At 45.7% G+C, this 14080-nt stretch overlaps 1 protein-coding gene across 4 annotated transcripts in view; it reads right to left on the bottom strand.

Moving 5' to 3' along the window:
* Window positions 1-14080, bottom strand: part of ARFRP1 (ADP ribosylation factor related protein 1) — a 71936-nt gene that overhangs the window by 43202 nt on the left and 14654 nt on the right. For 2 of the 4 annotated variants that reach the window (XM_058177936.1, XM_058177938.1), the window contains exon 7: window positions 3445-3545. The exons of 1 other annotated variant lie outside the window; for it this stretch is intronic. In XM_058177936.1, coding sequence (XP_058033919.1) covers window positions 3445-3545 — 101 coding nt within the window. Of the gene's footprint in view, window positions 1-802; window positions 1487-3444; window positions 3546-14080 lie in introns of those variants that run through there. One more of the 4 variants, XM_058177937.1, reaches the window with a different exon arrangement.

Genomic DNA, 14080 nt, shown 5'->3' with positions numbered 1-14080 from the left:
GACAAAAGTTACACCGATCCCAAAGAAACGGCGGGGATAAGATTCATGAAACAAAAGAAACGCCAAAATAAAACGGGAATGTCAAAAAAAATTACAATCGCCATTTAAATTATTTTCAACAATTCAATGGATTCGCTGAATTGTCCGGCGGTCAGTTGGCCAAGGCGAGTTGTCTCATTCTGCGACCAGAGCCAGAACATTTAATAATAATAATAATAATAACAACAACAGAGTTGGAGGGGACCTTGGAGGCCTTCTAGTCCAACCCCCTGCCCAGGCAGGAAGCCCTACACCACTTCAGACAAATGATTATCTAATCTCTTCTTAAATACTTCCAGTGTTCGAGTATTCACAACTTCTGCAGGCAAGTTGTTCCACTGATTAATTGTTCTAACTGTCAGGAAATTTCTCCTTAGTTCTAAGTTGCTTCTCTCCTTGATGAGTTTCCCCCCATTGCTTCTTGTTCTACCCTCAGGTGCTTTGGAGAATATCTTGACTCCCACTTCTTTGTGGCAGCCCCTGAGATATTGGAACACTGCTATCATGTCTCCCCTAGTCCTTCTTTTTATTCCTCAATGCTTCCTTCTCTAGTGCGGACACTTGACTCCTCTGTTTTCTACTCGCACTGTAGAGAAAAGCAACGGAGCAGAAAAGAACTAGAAATCAGTTTTAATCCTGTGCACAAATATAGGAACCGATATGAAAAAAGGACAGAGAGCTCCGGCAGTGATTTCTCTCTCTCTCTCTTTCTTTCTTTCTTTCTTTCTTTCTTTCTTTCTTTCTTTCTTTCTTTCTTTCTTTCTTTCTTTCGTCTTTCTCTTTCTCTCTCACTGCAGCATTTATGAGGTGTACATTTGCTATAAAAGAAGAGTCCGTTCTCCCGCCCCCCACTGCCGATCGCTCAATTTTCATACAAGTGCAAAATCAGATTTATGGAACGGCCCAGGAGATCCCTGGAAAACGGGATTTTCCCCCTTGCATTCCGTGGCCCGGTTTGATCAAGTAGCCCCAGAAGTCTTCCAATTCCCGACAGATTTGTAGCTTTGCAAAAAAACAAAACAAAACAAAACAAAAAAACAAAAAATAAGAGAGAGAGATATGCGTCTTGTGCATATTTGAAACTCCAACTGCCCCGTCCCACTCCACGCTCAGGAGGAGGGACAGCAGAGCAGGAAGGAAAGGACATCCTGTCCCAGTTCTTCTCAGGGTTGAGGTCTCTTGCAAGATGCCACGAGAGGGGACAAATGGGTCTTTGATTCGGTGAGGGGAGGGGAGGTCTTAGGAAGCTCCTTGAGGGACAGAGAGAGGGGAGGAGAAATGAGGGGGGAGAGAAGGAGGAGAAGAGTGTCTTATGGAAGGGGCCAAAGTGTCCGGCGTGGCAATGGCTTGGTGGTCCTCCTATGTGATGTCCTTCTGCCTCGGGGGACGATGGATGTTCCTCACAACGGACCTGACCATCCACTCGATCCCTTCGTTGACACCTTTCCTGTGGGACGGGAGAGAGAGAGACACAGAAGGGTCCAGCATGACTTCCAAACCAGTGTTGTGGTCGGCCAGCAGCCTGCGGAACTGGCAATGGAGTCAGACAGCGATGAGGCTGAGAAAGAACGTGGGCCAGTCCTGGAGGCTGGGAAGACCTGGATGAGGGCTCTGTGTCAGAGGCAGAGGTGGGGCCAGGGCCATCAGGAAGTGATGTGTGGACACCAAAGCCTCCAGAGGCTGACAGTAGTGAGGCAGAGGAACAGGAGGAGCCTGTTCTTAATGCACGCATGAGAAGAGCTCCCAGAAGGCAAGAGCAGCTCAAGCAAAGAGGACGACTCGGGAATAAGGCCAGGAGATGATTGGCCCCTCCCATAAGGCTTAAAAGACCAGCAATGACTCTTGGGCTCTTTGCTGGAAAACAACATTGATAGACATGCTCTTTGTCTTGCTGCATTTATTTCTTATTGGGGTCTTCTGCTTTTGAACTTTTGTCAACAAAAGCCTTTGGCAGTTTGCCTAATTAGACCAAGGTTGGTGATAAGACTGAAGAATTGTGTTAGGAAGAATTTGCTTTGATTTAGTTTGGACGATGCTGAGAAGGAGTTAATTCTCAGCAGTTCTAATAAAATCTGTTTGTGTTTGAGCTGATTGCGTCTACTGCTACCTACCTGGGCCTGGGTCACAACAACCATCTATAGCAGGGGTCTCCAACCTTGGTCTCTTTAAGACTTTAATCTGGCTGAGGAACTCTGGAAGTTGAAGTCCACAAGTCTTAAAGGGACCAAGGTTGGAGACCCCTGATCTGTAGGATGGTCCTGTTCTTTTAAGACTTCTCCATAAAAACCCTCTTTTAGGGGGTTCTAAATATTTGGCCTTCCCTGATGGGACTGTCCGGTTTTCATATATCTACATTCAAATTATCAGCCAGCTGCCCGGAGTTACTTTAGATAGTCCTCGACTTACGACTACAATCGAGCCCCCAATTTCTGTTGCTCAGTGAGAGATTGGTCAAGCGAGCTTTGCCCCATTGGGTGACCTTTCTTGCCACTGTTGCTAACTTGAATCACTGCAATTTAGTAAGGCGGTTGTTATGTGAATCCAGCTTCCCCATCGACTTTGCTCGTCAGAAGTTCGCAAAAGGGGATCGCCTGACCCACGTGACAGCCGCAACCGTCATAAATATGAATCAGTTGCCAAGCATCTGAGTTTTGTTCACGTGACCACAGGGATACTGCCACCGTTGTTAAGTGTGAAAAATGATCACACGTCACTTCCTTTTCAGTGCTGTTGGAACTTCGGTCATTAAATGAACTGTTGTAAGTCGAGGACTACCTGTAATGGACTTTTGTCCCCTACTTAACAGCAATTGGATGGTCATTTGTCGGGGTGTATTCCAGCCATGGGCGGGGGTTGGACTAGAGGACCTCCAAAGCCCCTTGCAAGCCTTAACTGTCAACTTGCAAAGCATTTCTAGTCTCCTCTCGAGTTGCCATGGATAGAAACGGGGGAGAACTGATGGAGCAATTCATCAGCCTCATTCCACGTATACCTTCCTCAAAAGTTGGATCTCAGATTACCAGAGCCAGTTTGTGAGGCGTGGTTTCCACAGCCTGGGAAAGTGCCTCGTTGGAGAATGTGATTTATGACACAGCCTGAGGAGTGGGGGAACAGGGTCATAGTTGAGCTGTAATCTACATGCGGCAGAGTTGACTATGCTTGGGAAGCTGCCGACATGTTGCTCCTAATAAATAACTGGTTTTCTTTTGAAACTTGGCTCGAGGCTCATGAGTTAATTAGGGCATTCGTCGGAGCCCTGACACTTACATTCTTGGATTCTAGGTTCCGCCAGAATCCAGGCCAATACTATTTAAGTAGGGGTCCTAAGAGTGAGTTGACCACCTTTTGACCAGGCCTTTCCAGCATCTCCCCATGTTCTCCTTCCCCGACAGGCTCTCTACCTACCCGGTGAGGGCCGAGCAACTTTGGGTCAAGCAGTCCCTCTTCCCAATTTTGTTGATGCAGTCGCTGAATGCCGTCTTGATATCGGGGATCGAGAGGCAGTTCTGGAGGAGCAAGAGAAATGGAAGAGTCACGTTTTTGCAAATCTATTCAACCAACATCCCTGAATGAATCCAGCACGGGTAGCTTGAAAAGACCGCCGACACTCGGCTCCCTGTTGGGAAAGATGGAGGGTAGATTCAGGTAGGCCTGGACCTACAATTGCAACGGAACCTACCTGTTGCAGGTACTCCTCGACTTACAACAGTTCATTCAGTGACTCTTCGAAGTGGCAACGGGATTGAAAAAAGTGACTTGTAATGCTTTTCAGTGTTACGATCTTTGCAGCATGCAAAGATCATGTGATCGGAATTTGGATGCTTCGCGACTGACTCATATTTATGACGATTGCGGTGTCCTGAGGTCACGCAATCAACTTTTGCGACCGTCTGACAAACAAAGTCTGTGGGGAAGCCAGATTCACTTAAAAACTGTGTGAGCAGCTTAACAAACGTTTCGAAATGCAGGGCTCAAGTGTCCGATCGTAACTCGAGGACTCCCTGTACGGTCCCAAGTGGGGATGGCCGTCGGGTGAGACAGCCTTACTTAATGATGCCCCCCACTCCCGCAGTCGTTAAGCAAACCTGCAGAGCACGGGGTGCCTCCAAGGTTGGGGAAGCCCTGGGGCCATTTTCCTTAAGGTGGACCGTTTCGCCAGTTTAAATAAAAACATTTCCAAGAGAAAGCTGTTTTATTTCACCCCCTTTTTTTCCCCCTGCACTAACCAGGTTAATATCATACAGTATCAGAGAATATGGCCCGTGAGCTTTTTGTTACACGTTTACTTCGACAAAGGGGAATATTTGTAGCAAAGGGTTGAAATGAAGGATCCTCGGTGCTCTCTCGAGCCTGGAGGTTTTCTTCCAGACGTTTCATTACCCAACCAGGTAACATCATCAATGCTAGAAGGGTGTGGGGTTGGTGGAGAGGAGGAAACAGAAGAGGAGGAGGACTTTGTAATTCAGGGTTGAACTGTGTGGTCCTTAGTGCTCTCTGAGCTTGGTTGTTTTCTTACTCTGAGCTTGGTTGTTTTCTTACCCAACTAGGTGACATTATCAGTGCTAGAAGGAAGTGGGGTTTGGGGAGAGGAGGAAAAGGATGGTGTCCTTGGTGATCTCTGAGCTTTGTTGTCCCAAAGGTGCTTTTTCAAGAGGCAACTGGAGTTCGTTTTTCTTTGGTGACAATTCGCTTCTCCTCCAAGGAGCATCTTCAGTTCTGACTGGAGGATTTACATTCCTTGCAGTCCTCTGGTCGTTAGTCCTCTCTCTGAGAATTATTGAGACCTACTTGGAGGTCCATCTGGGCCCTCAGGGTCTCCTGAATCAGAGTGCAAATGGACATGGAGCTTTCTTGGAACTGCTGAAACCTCCAAGCGGCCTCCTCGACCCTTGGAAAGAGCGCTAACAACCGGACGATTGCAAGGAATACAGTATAAATCCTTCCCCCCCCCTCCACCATTCAGTCCGAACTACAGATGCTCCTTGGATGAGAAGCGAAATGTCTTCAAGAAAAGACAAAGTCCAGTTGAACAGAACAGAATAGAATAGAATAGAACAGAATAGAATAGAATAGAATAGAATAGAATAGAATAGAATAGAATGGAATGGAATGGAATGGAATGGAATGGAATGGAATAGAATTCTTTATTGGCCAAGTTTGATTGGACACACAAGGAATTTGTCTTTGGTGCATACGCTCTCAGTGTACATAAAAGAAAAGATACGTTCATCAAGAATCATAAGGTACAACACTTAATGATAGTCAGAAGGTACAAATAAGCAATCAGGAAACAATCAATATAAATCATAAGGATACAAGCAACAAACCTACAGACATACAATCATAAGTGGAAAGAGATGGGTGATGAAAACGATGAGAAGATTAATAGTAGTGCAGATTTAGTAAATAGTTTGACAGTGTTAAGGGAATTATTTGTTTAGCAGAGATGGTGTTTGGGAAAAAACTGTCCTCGTGTCTAGTTGTTCTGGTGTGCAGTGCTCTATAGCGTCGTTTTGAGGGTAGGAGTTGAAACAGTTTATATCCAGGGATGCGAGGGATCTGTAAATATTTTCACAGCCCTCTTTTTGATTCGTGCAGTATACAGGTCCTCAATGGAAGGCAGGTTGGTAGCAATTATTTTTTCTGCAGTTCTAATGATCCTCTGAAGTCTGTGTTTTTCTTATTGGGTTGCAGAACCAAACCAGACAGTTATAGAGGTGCAGATGACGGATTCAATAATTCCTCTGTAGAACTGGATCAGCAGCTCCTTGGGCAGTTTGAGCTGTTTGCCTCTTGAAAAAACACCTTTGGGACAACCGTGACCTGGATGACTTAGAATCTCACTCTGAACTTTGTTGTGTTCCTGCAGATGTTTCATTACTAAACTAGTGAACATCTTCATTCTTAGAAGGAGGTGGGGTTTGCAGGCAGGAAGGAGGAGGAGGAGGAGGAGGAGGAGGAGGAGGAGGAGGAGGAGGAGGAGGAGGAGGAGGAGGAGGAGGAGGAGGAGGAGGACGGCGACGATGATGACCGTGGAGTCCTGGGTGCTCTCTGAGCTTCGTTGTTTTCTTGCTGACATTTCATTACCAAACTAGGTAACATCATCAGTGCATTGGGGTTACCTGGTTTGGTAATGAAACATCTGCAAGAAGACTTAGAGAGCATCAAGGACTCCTCACACATTTCATTTTGCTCGATTTAGCACATTCTGGATAAAGCAAGACACGTTTTACCCTCATGTGGAGCCATGAATTTAATCTTCACGCCGCTTCGGTTACTCTGAAGCTGGGATCTGTTTTATCGTCTCTGGTTATTCAACTCTGCAAACAATTTCCCAGCACCGAGACTCAGAGCCATGACGCAAAATGTTCAACGCTACTAATGGCTTTCATTCAAACAACTACTTATCCTTTGAAAGCAAGGTTACAGCCTGGCACAGAACAAAGGAACCGAGAGATATGGAAACCGAAAGCAAATATATGCCGGACTGGCACAAGTTGTTGACGCCAAGGCCGGGAACAAAGGAGGAGGAGGAGGTAGCTGAAAGGTTTCAGTGCCAACTCAGAAAATGCTTTCAGAAAGCGACCTGACTTCTAAGAAACGGCAACAGAAAGCAAAACTCTCCCGAAATCAATACGGGCGGTCCTCGACTTACGACCAGAGTTGAGCCCGACATTTCTGCGGTGAAGGGAGACATTAGTTTAGTTTAATTTAGTTTAGTTTATTAAATTTCTATACCGCCCTTCTCCCGAAGGACTCAGGGCGGTTTACAGCCAACATCGCTTGGATTATTGTAATGCTCTCTACATGGGGCTCCCCTTGAAGTGCACTCGGAGGCTTCAGTTAGTCCAGAATGCAGCTGCGCGGGTGATAGAGGGAGCTCCGCGTAGCTCCCATATAACACCGCTCCTGCGCAGTCTGCACTGGCTGCCTGTGGCCTTTCGAGTGCACTTTAAGGTGCTGGTTACGACCTTTAAAGCGCTCCATGGCTTAGGGCCTGGGTACTTACGGGACCGCCTGCTGTTACCACATGCCTCCCACCGACCCGTACGCTCTCACAGAGAGGGACTTCTCAGGGTGCCGTCCGCCAAGCAATGTCGGCTGGCGGCCCCAGGGGGAGGTCCTTCTCTGTGGGGCTCCACTCTGGAGCGAACTTCCCCGGTTCGCCAAATACCTGACCTTCGGACATTCCGTCGCGAACTGAAGACACATCTTTTTATTCGCGCGGGGCTGTCTTAAATTGAATTTTATCAAATTTTTAAAATTCTTATTAATTAATTTTAAATGGGGTTTTTAGCTCACTGTATATTTTAATTTTCAGGCCAATTTTAAAATAAGTTTTTTAATTGCATTTTAAATTATATATTGTACTGTTTGTTTTATTTTGCCTGTACACCGCCCTGAGTCCTTCGGGAGAAGGGCGGTATAGAAATCAAATAAATAAATAAATAAATAAATAAATAAACATAAAACAATATACATAAATAGATTAAAAACACTATAAAAAATCTAATTCAAAATTTGGCTAAACATTAAAACTATTAAAAAAACCAATAGTGAAACCCCAATTAAAAACCATAACACATTAGGCCAGCCCCGCGCGATGAAATAAAAGGGTCTTGAGCTCGCGTCGGAAGGTCCGGAGGTCGGGGAGTGATCGTAATCCCGGAGGAAGCTCGTTCCAGAGGGTAGGTGCCCCCACAGAGAAGGCTCTCCCCCTGGGAGTCGCCAGCCGACACTGTTTGGCTGACGGCACCCTGAGGAGACCCTCCTTGTGGGAGCTAAGTGGGGACATTTGCCCCGTTTTATGACCGTTGTTGAGTGAAATCACTGCAGTTGATAAAGTCCGTTAACCCGGTCGTTAAGTGAATCTGGTTTCTCCATTGACTTTGCTGGTCAGAAGGTCGCAAAAGGTTCAAGGACCATCCGTCTATTGTCATTGCATTTTTAATCCACTAAGGATCTTAATCCACTCTTTGGTTTGCCTGTTATTTAAACATTAAAATACGAGGGAAAAGGGCAGGATTAAGTAATAAGTAGCCACATGGAAAGAGGAGAATGGATTCATTTCTTTTCTAGAAATGTCGCCATGAGCAAGAATGAGTGAGTAAGTTGTGCAACAGCGACATGGGCCAAGCCGAATTTAAAAGCTTTCCTAAGACAGCACCCAGATGGCATTTTCAAGCAAAGTTACGCTACTCTGAAATTCTTTAGTAACCGAGCTTCTGTTTTCAAAACATTCATGGTGAGTGAGGCCACAAATGTTTAAAGCATGAGAAACAAGGCACGAAAAGCGGGTCTTACTCATCGGTGGAATGCGGAATACGCCCAGCTTTTCATTGAAGGTCCGAGAACGATCACTTCCAAGTGGCGTTTCAAAGCAAAACCAGACTTAAGGGATCTTTTTCAAGAGGCGACGGGACTTTCGTGGTTTTTCCCTTGAAGACGTTTCGCTTCTCATCCAAGAAGCTTCTTCGGTTCTGATGGAAATGGCGGGGGAAATAGAAGGATGGATATTCCTGGCGGTCCTCTGGCCGTTGGTACTCTCTCTGAGAGTCACTGAGGCCGCTTGGAGGTTTGTCTCTGCTCTCGGGGGGTCACTGAATCCGAGTGCGGAGGGGGGGGTGTAAACTTGTTGGAACTGCTGAAAGGACTGTGCTGTTGAAGAGGTGGTGACCTATCCCTCCCGCTCAGACCAGCGGTCCTCTCTGTCCAGAATGGGGTCAAAGAGGCCATCTACATTAAGGCCAAACAGCCCCCTCTCAATAGAGGGGGAGGGATAAGCACACTACCTATCCCAGGAGTCGGCAACCTGGGGCTCTGGAGCCGCATGTGGCTCTTTCATCTCTCTGCTGCGGCTCCCCTTTGCTGATTGGTGCCACAATTTTGAGAGGAGCTGCTGCTTTGTGGGGTGGGGTGGGGGAGAGAAGCACAGCACCCCCAGGAAGAGACTCTATGGCAAGGGGCAGGCTTTCCAGTCGGCTCCACAATTGATAGGGCTTTTGGTTAGGACAGGTAGAGGAAAAAGGACACCGTGCTAGGAGGAGACTTCTATGGTAGGGGAACCGGACTTCCGGTCGGTTCCAGAATTGAACGGGGGGCTTCCGGTTAGGATATTTGTGGCTCTTTTGAGTGTTGAAGGTTGCCGACCCCTGACCTATCCCCTGTCTACAACATAGTCCTTTCAGCAGTTCTAAGAAGGGTCTACAACCATTTGCACTACTCAGGTGAGGCTGAGGGCATAGATTGCAATAGCACTTAGACTTATATACCACTTCACAGTGCTTTACAGCCCTCTCTAAGCGGTTTACAGAGTCGGCACATTGCCCCCCAACAATCTGGGTCCTCATTTTATCCACCTTGGAAGGATGGAAGGCTGAGTCAACCTTGAGCCTAGTGAGACTTGAACTGTTGAACCGCAGGCAGCCGGCAGGCAGCAGAAATCGCCTGCAGTACTGCATTCTAACCACTTGCGCCATCACGGCTCGTATAACGTAACATAACATAATAACAGAGTTGGAAGGGACCCTTGGAGGTCTTCTAGTCCAACCCCCTGCCGAGGCAGGAAACCCTACACCATTTCAGACAAATGGCTATCCAACATTTTCTTAAAAATTTCCAGTGTTGGAGCTTTCACAACTTCTGCAGGCAAGTTGTTCCACTTACTGATTGTTCTAACTGTCAGGAAATTTCTCCTTAGTTCTAAGTTGCTTCTTTCTTTGATCAGTTTCCACCCATTGCTTCTTGTTCTACCCTCAGGTGCTTTGGAGAATAGCTTGACTTCCTCTTCTTTCTGGCAGCCCCTCAAATGTTGGAAGACTGCTATCATGTCTCCCCTAGTCCTTCTTTTCATTAAACTAGACATACCCAGTTCCTGCCACTGTTCTTCGTATGTTTTAGCCTCCAGTCCCCTCATCATCTTTGTTGCTCTTCTCTGCACTCTTTCTAGAGTCTCAACATCTTTTTTACATCGTGGCGACCAAAACTGGATGCAATATTCCAAGTGTGGCCTTACCAAGGCATTATAAAATGGTATTAACACTTCACGTGATCTTGATTCTATCCCTCTGTTGATGCAGCCCAGAACTGTGTTGGCTTTTTTAGCAGCTGCTGCACACGGTTGGCTCATATCTAAATGGTTGTCCACTAGGACTCCAAGATCCCTCGCACAGGTACTACTATTGAGCAAAGTACCACATATACGGTACCTGTGCATTTTGGTGGGGTTTTTTTGCCTAAATGTAGGCCTGTAAATATAAACCTCCAAGTTGCCCTCAACGACTCTCAGAGAGAGTACTAACGACCAGAGCACTGCAAAGAATATACAGTAAATCCTTCCATTCTCCACCATTCAGTCAGAACTGAAGAAGCTTCTTGGATGAGAAGCGAAACGTTTTCAAGGGGAAAAAACCCAAGAAAGTCCAGTTTGCCTTTTGAAAAAGCACCAGAGAATCCCCATAGACATTTGCTGAAAAAGACATTTTTAGCTTGGGTTCCAGGAGAGAAGCGGGGGGAGGGAACCCTCTTAAATGTGAAAAAGCCTAACTCTAACCCTAACCCATAAGTCACATTTTTTTTCAATGCCTTTGCAACATTGAATGGTCACTAAATGAACTACCTATACACGCCGTTTGCTAAGCACCTAAATTTTGATCATGCGACCCTGGGACTGCTACGATGGTCGTAACCGCGAGGACCGGTCATAAGTCCCCGTTTTCAAACGTCACTGTAACTTTGTTCGCTAAATAAACGTTAAGTGGAAGACTACCTGTACAGAACACGAAAATGCTTTGACGCATCGCCTGTGTAGTTTTTCTAGCCTGCGGACTTTCCCAGATAAATTGAAAAGAAATTCCTAGAGCTCGCGGTGGGGGGACGGACGGACAATTTTTGCGCTTAAAACTCTTCCAACAGACCACAGTCTTAAATAGAAATTAAAGTTGAGCGACGGGGTTTCTGCGTTGTGCAATTCAACAGATTCGATGCCTCTTCTTGAGTCAGGAGGTGCTACCAACGCAAACAACCCGAGTTTCTTAGGATGATGTGTTTGATGTTTAAATATTTGGAAATGGCAATGCCCTCTTCCTTTCTTCACCTATGTTTGGCGGTACACAAAAGAACGCACTCTTTGGGCCTGGTTATGGTGCAAGAGGATGAGAAGAGGTAGCCACAACGGAAGGGCCCTTTGTGGCGTGAAAATGTTAATGTTCATTTTCAACAGGGGGCCGGCGCCCCCTGGGGGACAGGACCTGCTACTGCAGCTGTTAAGCGCACAATAAAAGGCGCCTACAATTCAAAACAGCAACATCCCACCGTCTTTGGAACATGTTCACGGTCTGGACAGGGAGGGCCCCGGGTTTGAAAACAGAGACCAAGTGGCCTCCTGGGTTAAAACTGAACAGGTTTCTTTCAACAGATTTTTATTTATTTATTTATTTATTGGCCAAGTGTGATTGGACACACAAGGAATTTGTCTTGGTGCATATGCTCTCAGTGTACATAAAAGAAAAGATACGTTCATCAAGGTACAACATTTACAACACAATTGATGATCAATATATCAATATAAATCATAAGGATTGCCAGCAACAAGTTATAGTCATACAGTCATAAGTGGAAAGAGATTGGTGATGGGAACGATGAGAAGATTAATAGTAGTGCAGATTTAGTAAATAGTTTGACAGTGTTGAGGGAATTATTTGTTTAGCAGAGAAAAAACTGTTCTTGTGTCTAGTTGTTCTGGTGTGCAGTGCTCTGTAGCGTCGTTTTGAGGGTAGGAGTTGAAACAGTTTATGTCCAGGATGCGAGGGATCTGCAAATATTTTCACGGCCCTCTTCTTGATTCGTGCAGTATACAGGTCCTCAATGGAAGGCAGGTTGGTAGCAATTATTTTTTCTGCAGTTCTAATTATCCTCTGAAGTCTGTGTTTTTCTTGTTGGGTTGCAAAACCGAACCAGACAGTTATAGAGGTGCAAATGACAGACTCAATAATTCCTCTGTAGAATTGGATCAGCAGCTCCTTGGGGAGGGATATGACACGGCCTGGCTCTTGTTTACAACGCGGTCCTTTTCACCAAATGGCCAGCTTGACATCACTCGTGTTGGGGGCACCTTTGGTGACCCAAGCGCTCTGCCAGCGAAAACGGGCTCCTGAGCACCGTTTTCGGCTGTGACGGCCTCCTGCAACCCTCTGCCAGTGAAAACGGAGCTCGGGAGGGCCGCGTGCTGCGTTTTTGCTAGCAGAAGCACCGCGGGCCTGTCAGTGGTGGGTTTCTAACGGTTTGGATGAACTGGTAGTGATGGCGGCAGGAGGCTCCGCCCACCCACCCGGCCGTCATCACAGACGCTCTGTGGATGTGCAGAATCTGCGCAGAAGCGCCACACGCAAGCAAAGCAACTACGTGAAAGGTAAGTGGAACCTATTACCGGGGCCGGGCCTTTGCTGCTTCCAGGGCAGCCTGCGGGCCAGATCTAAGCACCCCACGGGCTGGATCTGGCCCCCAGGCCTTGAGTTTCACACCCCTGGTTTAGTAGATTCTTGTTGAGAGATAGCATGGAATAAACTTGTACTCATTTGAACTACTCTGGTTCCTGAGCAGGACTGGCTTAAATAGGGTTTTTAATATGGATTTTATTGGGGTTTATTTTTTTATATTTTGTATGGTATTTTAAATTTAGGCTATTTTGAATAAGTTTTTTAAAATGTGTTTTATTGTAATATATTGTATTATTTTATTTGCCTGTTCACCGCCCTGAGTCCTTCGGGAGAAGGGCGGTATAAAAATTAAATTATTATTATTATTATTATTATGGTTGCCAAAATCCTGCCTGGATTTCGAGAATGGATGTTTTTTCAGCCAGCCTCTTCGAGTCGCTCCAGTCTCTCTCTTTTGCTCTGCCTGCTTCATGTCCCAAGAGATAACTTGCAACTGGAAGTGCCGAGGTTGTGGTCGTTGAGTGAAGCATCTCACTGAATGACCACTTCCCTCAATGAACTAAGATCTCATTCTCCATTGTGGTCATAAGTCAAAGATTTACCGGTACACCCAATGGCCTTCAAGGCTGCAAAAAAAAACCTGTTGCTTTTTTGTTGCATCCTCCCCTAGATCAGTGATGGCTAACCTTTTTGCCATCGTGTGCCAGGAGGCGGGGGGGGGATCACTCATGCGTGTGCCCACACCCATAATTCTATGCGTCCCACCCCCGTGCATGCGACCCCCCCACTCCTCCTCCCGCTCCTGACACACAATGGCCTGGTAGGCCCCTTTTTCTTTCTCACCTGGCTCCAGAGCCTCTCTATGAGTCTGGGGAGGGCGAAAACGGCCTTCCCCACTACCCCGGAGGCTGGAAACGGCCCATTTGCCAACTTCTGATTGGACAGGAGGTTTTTTGCTGTCTCCAGCCTCCAGACACTCCTAGACTCCTAAATTTCAGTTGAAATTTGATCAATGTCTATCCAGAGAAACATTGGGACGTAATGCAGAACTATGTGAAGAAACACATTTGTTTTTTTACTATTGTAAAATAGGGAACTATCTACGGTGATTTCTACATTAAACCAAACCATAGATTATGTATCATTATTTTAAGAAAATCACCAGAAAAATGAGGTTAGTTCATTCAATGGAAAGCTGTTTGGCTTCTGTTTCAACTTTTTCATTTGTGTAATAATTACTTCTGTTTTTTTAAATTAAAAAAAATCTTACAGAGTCATCCAGTCACTTTACAGAGAGATGGGTGGCATATAATTTCAAAAACTAAAGGTGTGTGTGTTAATTATAAACACACATATCCATCCATCTTTCAGTGATGCTCTCCTCGTTTTGTGGACAGAAAAGTAACTTGAATAAATACAGTAAAATAAAATAAAAAGATAATAAAAGATAATAAAATAAAATAAAATTATTGAGTCTGTCATTTGCACCTCTATAACTGTCTGGTTCGGTTCTGCAACCCAACAAGAAAGACACAGACTTCAGAGGATAATTAGAACTGCAGAAAAAATAATTGCTACCAACCTGCCTTCTATTGAGGACCTGT

Source organism: Ahaetulla prasina, chromosome 3 (genome assembly GCF_028640845.1).
Source record: "Ahaetulla prasina isolate Xishuangbanna chromosome 3, ASM2864084v1, whole genome shotgun sequence".
Lineage (NCBI taxonomy): Eukaryota > Metazoa > Chordata > Lepidosauria > Squamata > Colubridae > Ahaetulla > Ahaetulla prasina.
The sequence above is the reverse complement of the archived record's forward strand: the minus strand, read 5'-3'. Positions and strand labels throughout refer to the sequence as shown.